At 42.7% G+C, this 12195-nt stretch overlaps 1 protein-coding gene across 1 annotated transcript in view; it reads right to left on the minus strand.

Annotated features, from left to right (window-relative positions):
* Nucleotides 1–5542: 5542 nt before the first annotated feature.
* Nucleotides 5543–12195, minus strand: part of HGD (homogentisate 1,2-dioxygenase) — a 45587-nt gene continuing 38934 nt past the window's right edge. Inside the window, exons 13-14 of the mRNA XM_082840045.1 lie at nt 8924–9105; nt 5543–6044 (exon numbers count right to left, since the gene is read on the minus strand). Coding sequence (XP_082696171.1) covers nt 5895–6044; nt 8924–9105 — 332 coding nt within the window. The 3' untranslated portion in view covers nt 5543–5894. The remainder of the gene's footprint in view (nt 6045–8923; nt 9106–12195) is intronic.

Genomic DNA, 12195 nt, shown 5'->3' on the forward strand with positions numbered 1-12195 from the left:
CGAGACTGTCAGGACAATTGAGACAACTGCCAGCCAACCTCCTTACCCTGTATAAAAAGAAGACTTGAAAAGCCATTTTGTCACCATCAAAGCCCACTGGGGTCCTGGGAAAAATAAGATGGAATCTAGGTGATAATTTAAGGTCTAAACCTCTTCTCTTGTGCTTAGTCTAGTTTCACTTGCCCATAGGGGCCTGTGTGCAGAGGCCTTGCACCTAACGCATCAGATTAGAGATCCTGGGGCAGAACAGCTGTGCCTGACACCTCAATTCAAGATGGCCACGTGCTGTGTGAAGAGATGCTGTGGCCTGAAGTGCCGTGAACAGCACAACTGCCCATGACCCTCAAGAACTCTGCTGCCCCTCCCTCTGCAGATGAGAACCCTATAAAGCAGCCCCTCCAGTTGCCTGTCCCACAGAGAGCATGTGCTCTAGGGCTCGAGCTCACATCTCCATTCTTTGATCAAAGAATAAAGCTTTCCTTTGCTTCTGAACTGAACTTGGTCTTGTTTATAGCAGCGTGTTCTATTAGCTCCAATGACACTGGCAGAAGGACCTTAGTTGGGGACCAACCCGGGAAGGTTGATAACAATTTTAATAAGGATGTATTTGGAGAGAAACTAGGCAGATGTTTGGAGCATTTTCTGTGTAAAGCAAGTATTAGTAGATTTATCTCTTTTTGGGGCTCTGAGAGTGAAAATATTTGATTCAAAACCAACACTTCCCATATTATTCTTGCCGAATTTCCACAAGAATGTATCCATGGCAGGCAGTAGTTGTTGCCCACCAATACTCACTCTCCTTTTTCTTCTAATAGAATGCTGATTTGTTCAGGAGGGTGGTGGAAGTCCCTTTACCTTAGGGAGGGTGGGCATGATCCCACGCCTAGGGAATGAACCTGGGATTGGTCTAAGGGTGGACATGTGACCCAGTTCTGCACCTGAGACGTAAGAGAAATCTACTGGGGAGGGCTTCCTTCCCTCAATAAAAGACATTTCCCAAGGAGAAATCTTTCTGCTCCTTCACCCTTTTGCTTTCCTCCCTTCCCCTGACCTAGACATGGAAGTGAGATGAAGATAAGACAATATCCAAGAATAGCAGAGCAGAAAACCAGAATGAACTTGGTTCCAGGATAACCTCGTGTTATCACTGTCCTTGTCCTGACCTGCCAACCTCAGATTCTTTTTTGAAATAAAGTCCTAGTTGTTAAGCTAATGTTAGATTTTCAGTTACAGTTGACTGCACTCAATTGATACCATGTCCTTTTATTAAGAGAAGCGGTGTTGTAAAATATACCTGTCCTCGAGATTTTAATTTTATTTATAAAATAAGGGCAGTAAATGCTCATTAATGAGTGAAACTGCCCCATTTGTTAAATTTCTATTCCAGGAACTGTATAGAATTGCATACACGTGTTTTTTTTATGAGGTATCACTGTTAATAGTACTGTAGTGAGTTGTGTCAAAGCTTGTGATATAATTTTAGATTTAAAAAACCTGGAGTAGGCTAATTAGGGTCCAAAGGCCCACTTGATTAGGCAAGATTCCTCAGGAAAAGCTCTGTAGTTAGTCATAGGTGAACTACTTATATCAAAGCCATTTTAGATTCTGTCTTAACTTTCACTTTAATTGAGCTATTAATATGCACTGTTGAAATCTTCAATTGAACTTCAATATGGTTTTCTTGTTTTAAGACCTAAATGATGACGAAAAGAAGGCAGTATGTACTTTAAATTTTCCACACTTTGGGCTTCTGTTACTTATTGCATTAGAAGAGTACATGCCTTCCTCCTCAGCTAAAGGCTAGTTATTTAGGGACAAGGACCTTGGCTTACTCATTCCAGTGTATCCTACAGTAGGTCACACAATAGCTTCTCTGAGGCAGGAACTAGTAAGTATTCATTGAGTCACCATAGCAACAATAAACTATAACAACAATAATAGCTAAATTTGCCTATGCTCACTATGTGCCAAAAGCAGTGTGGGTGCTTTCAATGCAGGCTCTCATTTAACCCCCACCAAATCCTTGTGAAATACATCATTTCCTTCTTACAAATGAGGAAGGTGAGGTTCAGAGAGGTTAAGTCACTTGCTCAAACTCATTCAGCTAAGCACAGTCTGGATTCCAGAGTCTGAATTCCTTACGAAGTAGGTACTATCATTATCCACATTTTACAGCTGAGGAAATAGAGGCTCAGAAAAATTAATAACTCACTCTGGGTCACACAGCTAATAAGTGGTAGAGCCTGGACTGGAACCCAGGCAGTCTGGCTTTAGCATCTGTCCTCTTAATTATGTACAACACTGACTCACAAAAGGATACATTTTGGACATACTTCAGATTTGTCATGCAATTATATAAAGTTGATTATATTAAATTGAAGGCTAGCTAATTACTAAATGTAACAAAGAAGTTTAAATGTCAGCTCTCAAGCCCCCCCACCTTTTTTTCATTTTAGTAGTAAAATATCTTTCCAGAAGGATAGAACTTCCTTCAAACCCAGAAGTGATAACTCTTTCATCACTCTGGGAAACTACAACACAGAAACTGCACATTAACTATTAACTTATAGTTTACATCCGGGCATTAGGTTTCTTACCTTCCCTCTCGTCCTCCCTGCACTCTCTCTGTGCCCCATCTGGGCATTAAAGCTTGTGCTTTCTGAAGGAAGGCAGTGGCCCACCCCACCACCGCCTTGTAGCCTCCTTCTCCTCCTGGGTAATTGCTCACTACACACCCCATCCCATCCCATCCCATCTCATTCCATGAAACATTGGGAACTTTTTCCACCTCCTTTCTGTAGACCCCAGGAAGCCCAGATTTGGACCAGGATCTAAGGTTGGAAACAGAATGTTTTGGATACTGATTTTAAGGTAGTTTCCAAAACAGTGGTCCTCATACTTGCCTGTGCATTGGAATTACCAGAGGAGTTTCAAAAAAATTCTCACTTGGATTCCATTCCCAGTATTTCTAATTTAGTTGATCTGAGATACACCCTGGGCACTTGGAGTTTTAGAAGCTGCCAGGAGCTCCAATGTATAGCTGAAGTTAAAAACCACTGCAGGGTTTTTCAACCTCGGCACTATTGACGTTCAGTACTGGATAATTCTTTGCCCTGTGCATTGTAGAATGTTTGCCAACTTCCCTAACCTTTACTTAATAGATGCCAGTAGCACCCTCCCCAGATGTGACAACCAAAAAATGTCTCTAGGCTTTGCCAGATGTCTTGGGCGAGGGGTACAAAATCACCCTTACTGAGAACCATTGCTGTAGAGCGATTGCCAGTAGCCCAGGCTGTGAGAGAAGTCTCCCAAAAAGAAAAAAGGGAAGGGTGGCTTCTGTGGCATTCTCTCGAAAATATATAAAGATGCCAAGGGTACCTGGCAGAAAACTCTCCTGTCATTGGAGGAACCTTAAACGGGGTGGCTTTTTTTAAAAAAAAGAGTTTTAAATTTCTAAGCCAAGAGATGGTGTATTTCTTGGGAAGCATAGTAGAGGAAGGTATCTTCGAGAATAGGGAATTAAGGAAATGATACAGATCTTTCTAGCTGATCTGAAGCACAACAGAAGGAAACAATCTTCTTTAAATTAGTGTGAAGAGCCTGGTCTGGGTGAAATATTGTCTCCTGCTGATGAGTTGCTGCCAGCACTGGGGAGATAAAGTACACAGGCTTGGATGCTAAATGGATGTAAACCCAGAATTTTTCCTTAGCTCTAGGAAGGCTTTGTCACCACACTGATGATAGAGTGAACCAAAATGGGTGAGAGTCTAGGTTTGTGTATAAAGGAGGGTTAGAATGAGCTCATTACGGAAGTGCTGGAGTTTGGGAATATTCAGTGGTTGTCTTAGTTTGGGGTTATTTGAGAAAAGAGCCCGGGAAGCACCATAGGAGAGTGGGGAGGCGAGAGGGAAGGAAGCTACTAATGGATGCATTTCTAGAAGTTGCCACCATGAGCAGTGGAGCTTAATCCTTCTGGAAGTTGAGGGGAATCACAGCTGAACACAAGCCTCAGAAGTATGGAGCAAGAGAGCTGGCGTATTTATCCACTAATTTCTGTTCCGTTGGTTGAGGGCTGCGTCCAGGGCCATCCAATCCTCAGCACTAGCTGATTCATTTTTTTATACAGCAGAAACTAACACAACATTGTAAAGCAATTATACTCCAATAAAGATGTTAAAAAAGAAATCCTCAGCACTTTGTTCTGGTTTGGGCCTCAGTCAATGTTGTGAGTGTCCTGCTGGCAACTGGAAGCAGCTGGTCAACACAGGATGGTGATTGTTAATGGGATAGAGGTGAGCTACTGGCAACCTGCTATAGGGGTCAATTTAAAAATTTTACAGGATTAACTGCTTTACTAGTTTACAATGGTTTATTTTTAATAAAGATTTCTTAATATATTAAGGAACATTGGGAAGGCACACCAACTACTGTCACCCTCAAAGATACCTTATTGTTTGAGATCATGAAATGCCACTGCCAGAAACTTAGCAGTTGTGCCAGCCCTGTCTGCAACTCCTCTTTCCCACAGACCTTACATCCAGTCCACTAACAAGTTCTTTCAGGTCTACCCCAAAGCTTTCAGGGATTTATCCACTCTCTCCCTGCTGCCACCTCATTAGTCCAGGACAATGGTGTCTTTTGCTTGGACTATTGCAATGGCCTGCTCCTGGGCTCCCCACATTCACTCTTCTTTGAGTTCCTTGAACCCACGAGGCTTTTTCTTGTAATGCTCCTTTACCCCAGCCCAACCCAGCCCAGCCCTACTCTTCCAATGACTTGTTCCTTCCTATCCTTTAGGTCTGGCTAAATGTCACTTTTTCAATGAAGACCTTCCTCTCTAAAGAAAGATCTCCCCATCCCACCTGTCATTCCCATCTCAGTTCCTATTTGTTTTTTTCTTTGCCTGTTTCACAATTTGTAACTATACTGTTTGTGTATTTTGTCTCCCTGTCTAGAATGTAAACTCTGTAAGGGCCAGGACCATGTCTATCTCCTTGACGACCTTGTAGGGCTGACAGATTTAGCAAATAAAAATACAGGCATATCAGTTATATTTGAATTTCAGATAAACTACGAATAATTTTTTAGTATAAGTATATCCAAATAATGCACAAGACATACTAAAAATTATTTGTGATTTATCTGAAATTCAGATGTAACTGGGCATGTTGTTATTTTATCTGGCAACCCTAGTTCCTAGGCCCTGACACATAGCTGACTCTCATTACACATTGTTAAATAAAAATTTGGTAGCAGCAAAATTTGGCAACAAAGTGGGGGAAATGTGTTAAAACTACAGAACTAAAGTAGTGAGAAAGGGCTTCCCTGGTGGCACAGTGGTTGAGAGTCCGCCTGCCGATGCAGGGGACACGGGTTCGTGCCCCGGTCCAGGAAGATCCCACATGCCGTGGAGCAGTTGGGCCCGTGAGCCATGGCCGCTGAGCCTGCGCATCCGGAGCCTGTGCTCAGCAACGCGAGAGGTCACAACAGTGAGAGCCCCGCGTACCGCAAAATAAATAAATAAATAAATAAATAAAATAAGGTAGTGAGAAATACTGCTTCCCATTCCTTTCTGTTCTGTTGCCTGTCTTCTCACTCCAGGAGAACCTAATCTCCTGGTCCAATCTCATGGACTTCCATTCCTGGGCACCACAGGTCTGCCCCATCAAGGCCTGATTATGACCAACTGCCACTTTCACAGAACACCAGCAAGTATTTATTGAGTAATTAAGCTGAAAGCACTTTCCAAATACATCTCTATAAATGTTTGAGTTCCTTGACTGTGAAAAAGTTCTCATTTTAACCAACCTCCTCCCCCAGTACTGCCAAAGAGCATGAGATTCTAAAGGAAATCACACAAATCCATCCTCAATTATGGTAGCAATGCTCCAGTCTCAATTAGTTCCTGCAGGGTTTCTGGAATTGGGGGTGAAGTGGCTCTTGAGAGGTTCCCAGCACTTGTAGTAGTTCTCATCCAAACAATTAGAGGTCTTCAGCCCCCACTTGGTGACGGCCATACTTAGAGAAGACTCAAACATAAATGCCTGTAGGGAATGAGGATGGGGACAAGAAAGAAGTGAGGTGGATAATAAAACACATTTGACTAGATGTCAAGAGAGACGATATGAGTAGGTAGAATCTTTGAATAATAAATCATGTGTGCTAGCCGGTGAGGAGAAAAACTCAAGCCTTGGGTTCTGGCTCTGGCCCTACTACTTATAAGTGGGTAGTAGCTTGTGCAAGATCCTTAACTTCTCTGACACTCAAGTTTCATTCTGTCAAATGGAACTGGACACGTAAGCATCACATTGTCCTTGTAGCATCATGGAGCTAAATTTGCTAGATCCAAGGGCAGAGGTGGGAGAGTCCTAGGAATATTCTTCTCAGGGGCCTTTACTGTGGCTATGTCCATGTGAGGGAGAACATACTTCCCATTTTGCAGATGAGGAAACTAAGGTTCAGAGCTGGGAAATGACTGTCTAAGGTGATAGTAGTAAGAAATCATAGAGCTGGGATTTGAGCCTTTCTTTTGCAGGACTCTGACCAAGAGATAGGCTGGGAAAAGGAAAAGAAGGAAAAGAGAGACTGAGGAGGAGGAGATGGGAAGAGGGGAGCAGGAACGTCTGTAGCACTTTTAAAAGCCCTGTCCCAGAAGGTTCTGAATGGTGGATGTCCTGCTATGTTCAGGCAGGTTTCATCTGCAACAGAAAGAATATGCAAGTGCCCTGTGCATCCTAGACATTCCAGCTTCACCTGTTGCTGATTTTCCAACTCACTATGGCTTAAAAAAAAAAAGAAAACCCTACAATTCTTATGTGCTCATGTCGCTGGAAATTTAAAAAATATACATGGACAAAAGGAAGATAAAAATTCTTTTTGTGCCACAACTCAGAGAACCCATGTTAATGTCTGGTGTCTAATATACATTAACTTCTTTTTGCCTAAAACAATGGAGAGGGACTTCCCTGGTGGTCCAGTGGGTAGGACTCTGTGCTCCCAATGCAGGGGGCCTGGGTTTGATCCCTGGTCGGGGAACAAGATCCCGCATGCGTGCCACAGCTAAGAGTCTGCATGCTGCTACTAAAGAAGTGTGCATGCCGCAACTAAAGATCCCACATGCTGCTACGAAGATCCCATGTGCTGCAATTAAGACCAGAAGCAGCCAAAATAAATAAATAAACAAACAAACAAATACATAAACTAATAAATAAATACATATTTAAAAAATAAAACAATGGAGTTGATTGTCTCTGCCTGACTTCCTGTGACAAGCTTGATATGAGGACCAAATAAGATCACATGGAGGTGTTGTGCACGTTATAAAGCATTATTCAGATATAAAAGTCATTATTAAGGCCATAATTATTGTTGTCTCTTTGCTGACCACTTCTTAGGAGGCTTGCTGTCTGACTGGAGTAACAAAACTCCATCCCAGCTGAGCTATGAAGACAGTATTATAAAGTTAATTTATTGCAAAGTGGTATAAGGATAAGGCATATGGATGAGCCTGGATCCAAATTATGTAATGGGAAATGGTGAGGAAGACCCAGTTAGGTCTAGTAAAGTGTTGGACCCTCCTTTGCCAGGTAGTCTGGGCTCCCCTCCATAGGAGAGCTCCTTCTCACTAGAGCTCCAAGCCCTAGACATTCCCCAAAGTCTTGCTCCTCATAGAAACAGCCCTGTCCTGTGCCTCACTGTTGCAAAAGCACTGCTCCCTGGTAACACTATCCAAAGCCAAGTTGGGCACTGAAGGTTACTAAGTGGTAACTCTGGGGTAGCCTGTGAACTTCCAGGAACTTTCAGAGGTAATAGCTTAAGATTATCAATATTTCATAGAGCTCTCGCACAGAGATGAAGGGGTTCTACAGAAACTCTGCAGAGGCCCTTGCAAGGGGAAATGGAGCTGAGGTCCAGCAGATGGGACTCGCACCATGCCCCTGCAGAACAGCTCCATCAACTATGGTCCTCAAGTTGGAACTGCAAGTAAAATGCGTTGGGCAGAGGGACAGATAAGCTCCCTGATTAGGTAGTTTGCAAGCTTGGCATGGAGTCAGGCAGGTCTGTGCTATCAATTTTAAAGTCAGGTGGCACTGAAGGCATTTGTTTAAAACTTTAAAGCAAATTTACATATGATTTAGCATAAAATTACTCATTGTGGTCCATAAACTAGAATGCAAAATAAAATGAAATCAAGTACCGCAGCTAACTGCAATTGTGTTCAGCCTCAGTGTTTACAGTGTGACACAGGAGGAATACAAAACAGGTTTTAAATCCCATCAGTTTCATCCCATGCCAAAGGAGAGCAAAAGAAAATGAGAAAACAGCTGAGAACTGCTGCTCACAATCTCTGCCTGTACTCAGGCAAAGGTTTCCTTGACCCTCCTGGGCTTGAGAAACTAGCTAAAGGTGACATCCTGTATCCCCTGTTCCTGTGGCCCTAGAAGATTACTTCAAAATGCAGGAGATGACTCTGAGACAGAGCATATATACAGAGGGCTGCATACAGATAAGGGAAAACTCCTCACATAGTATTAAAAATATCCCCCCTTATATTTGAACAGTGCTGTACAGTCAGCAGCGTTAAATCACAGCCACTGGCTGGATTGGATGCTCTATCTATTCTACAGATGGAGAAAATGAAGCACAGAGAAGTTAAGTGACTTACTCAAGGTCACACAGGAACCAAGAGCTAGAATTTGAACCCAGGTCTGACTCCAAGTACAATACAAACTCTTTTTACCCTACCACATCAGGAGTCTAGTGTATACACTGGGGTGTGTGCATACACACATGGGAACATACACATAGACACACACTCTCCTCTCCTGACTCCTTCTTTGTGACTTTGGAAAAATAAAAAATAGCCTCTCAACAAGGTTGGGGACCCCAGAAGCCACCAGAGCCTCACATCTAACTTGCTTACCATGGTGCCATCAGCAATCCTCTCAGGCGCCAGCTTGGCTTTACTGGCCTTCTCAAAGCAGTCGGCATCAGGCCCATGGGGCGTCATTGGGCTGTGCAGGCTGCCTCCCCCTGGCAGGAACCCACCTTGCTTTGCCTCATAGTGACCTTTGATGAGTCCCATGAATTCACTCATGCAGTTCCCTGGGAAGGTTGAAACAGTATTATTTTTATTATCTCAGGCAAGGCCCGAAAACACCAAGACCTCTCAAACATTATTTCCACAGAATGTCAAGAAGATAGGAGAATCTGATAAATTTCATAGAAATAATAAAGAATATAGATAGACAGGAAAACAACTGCAAAACATTCATTAGGGTGGAATTCTTGGTAGGCAAAGCTCTACTCCATGGCCCTGTGGATTATCAGAGGTCTTCAGTTCCATTGCCTGGATGAAATTATGCTAGATCTAAAGAAAATCAGGGCCCAGACAAGAATTTTAATAATAATTAACATGCAAATCATAATAAAGAAGGGATGTACTCCATCATCTAGGCTTACAAGCCCCATATAAAAATTATCCTCTTTCTCAGATCTGAATTCCTTCCCAAATAGCCTCACAGTCATACAGGGTATCACTATATTTCTGGTTACCAAATAAGAAAATTGAAGTGGTGTGTGTGTGTGTGTGTGTGTGTGTGTGTGTGTGTGTGTGTGTGTGTGTTGATGGAAATGTGATGTAATGGAAAGAACCCTGGACTTGGAGGCTGTTAATAAATAATAATCTTTGTGAAAAAATCTTATTATCTATAAAAACTAATCCATAAATACTATATATTCTAACAAATATCTTCTATATCTGAATCTAATATCAACTTATTCTTTCATTCTCTAAAATGCTTCTTAGATTCATTCTTTTTCCATTGACATTCTTTTCATAGAATCTGAAAATCTTAATATTGGAAGGTACCCCTACTTCTACTCAAAACAGAAATATTCTGTATATCATTCCTGACAGATTACCTTCTGGGCTCTGCCTGCATGCCTCCTGTGAATGGAAGCACTCTACTCAACAAAGGAACCTATCATATTAATGAAGACTCTGGGTGTTAGAAAGTTCTCCCAAGTTAAATGGAAATTTGCTTTCATATAAGTTAAGTATACTGGTCCCAGTTGTGCCTCCAGAATCAACAAAATTTGACAAAAATCACCATGTTTCCACTTTTTCTATCTTATGTTTCTGTTGAAACAAAGCTCTTTATCTAGAGCAAGAATTAAAGAAATATAACACCTGGGTGAAAATCTACCCATCTAACCATCCATCCATTCATCTGTCCATTTCCTACCCTATCCATCTGCCTCTCCATCCATCCAGCATATATGGACACTGTGCTAAGTACTGTGATAGAAATGAGTAAGAAACAGCCTCTTTAAAGATCTTCATAGTCATAGTCGTAGTCATAGTCTGTCCCATGAGAGTGCTGAGAGTGCAAATCTTAGAGAAGAGAGATATGGCATTGGCAACCCTTGCAAAGCCAAACATTTGACATGATAAATGCTCCACCCCCTTCCTTACTTGTGAATATACCCAAGTGCCAAAATACTTGTGGAACTGACTGAGCAGCCATACCCATTTTGCCCAGAAAACAAAATGCTGCTGCAGGCCCCTGCAGAAAAGGTAAGACCCAGGTCATAGCTCTACTTGTTTCTCCATGAAGCAGAAATAGAGGAAAAGAAGCAACGGTAAGCATAAAGTGTCTATATTTTAAAAGCAGTTCTGTTCATGACTTAAATATGCTGTCACACTCCTTGATCTAGTATGTATCCTCAGGGTCACCTTCATGGCTTTATTTTGGGAAGAGAGCAAGACAGAATTCAGCTTTGATCTGAATATGAATTTAGGTAGCAATGATTTGGTGATGACATTTCTACATCATTTTCTGTATTTCAAAGGACACTGGGAAGGTAGACCTTGCCTTTTTGATTAATGCTGAATCCAGTTGACTAAGGTGCATTAAGATGACTGGAGGCGGGCTTCCCTGGTGGCACAGTGGTTAAGAATCCACCTGCCAACACAGAGCACACGGGTTCGAGCCCTGGTCCAGGAAGATCTCACATGCCATGGAGCAACTAGCCCGTGTGCCACAACTATTGAGCCTGCTCTCTAGAGCCCGCGAGCCACAACTGCTGAGCCTGCATGCCGCAACTACTGAAGCCCGTGCACCTAGAGCCCATGGTCCACAATAAGAGAAGCCACCACAATGAGAAGCCCACACACCACAAGGAAAAGTAGCCCCTGCTCACCGCAACTAGAGAAAGCCTGCGTACCGCAACTAGAGAAAGCCTGCATGCAGCAACGAAGACCCAATGCAGCCAAAAATAAATAAATAAATAAATTTATTAAAAAAAACCAAGATGACTGGAGGCAATATTTCTACAGAAATCATTCTCCACTTCTGTAAAGTCACATCAAAGTGGCAGAGATTTTGATTACTGCTAAAGCATTATTATTTTTATTTTTTTTTTGCGGTACGTGGGCCTCTCACTGTTGTGGCCTCTCCCGTTGCGGAGCACAGGCTCCGGACTCGCAGGCTCAGTGGCCATGGCTCACGGGCCTAGCTGCTCCGCGGCACGTGGGATCTTCCTGGACCGGGTCACGAACCCATGTCCCCTGCATCAGCAGGCGGACTCTCAACCACTGTGCCACCAGGGAAGCCCTAAAGCATTATTTTTAATATCTCTGGTAAAAATAATTTCTAACTCAGGGTTCTGGGGTTTTTCCAACTAACTCAGGGCAACCATACCTCTCTGAGATTTATCTATCCTGGGCCAAATTTATTTGAGAGTCTTAAAAAAAAAAATTAGAAGAGGCATTTCATGAGGCCATTTGTTTCAGGCAGTCTGAATTACAAACTAAAATCAAGCAGTGGATTGACAGCTGTAGCACAGGAGCGAACCTGGGTGGGGAGACAAGCCCCAGGCCAGCATTTCTCAACATGTGGTCTGTAGACCTCCTGCATCAGAATCCCCTGACTTGCTAGTTCAAAACGCAGATTCTGAGGTTCCACCTCAATACCAACTAATTAAACTCTCTGAGAGTGGACCCAGGGAAAAATTTTTTTTAAAAAAGTCATTCTAAGTGGTTTTCATATCCCCTAATGCTCTTAAAGTGTGGTTCCTGGAACAGTTGCATCAGCATCACGAGGGAACTTGGTACAAATGCAAATTCTTAGGTCCTACCCTGGACGTTCTGAAGCAGAAATTCTGAGGGTGGGACCCAGGAATCTGCGTTTT

This window comes from Leucopleurus acutus (genome assembly GCF_964270905.1).
Source record: "Leucopleurus acutus genome assembly, chromosome: 5".
NCBI lineage: Eukaryota > Metazoa > Chordata > Mammalia > Artiodactyla > Delphinidae > Leucopleurus > Leucopleurus acutus.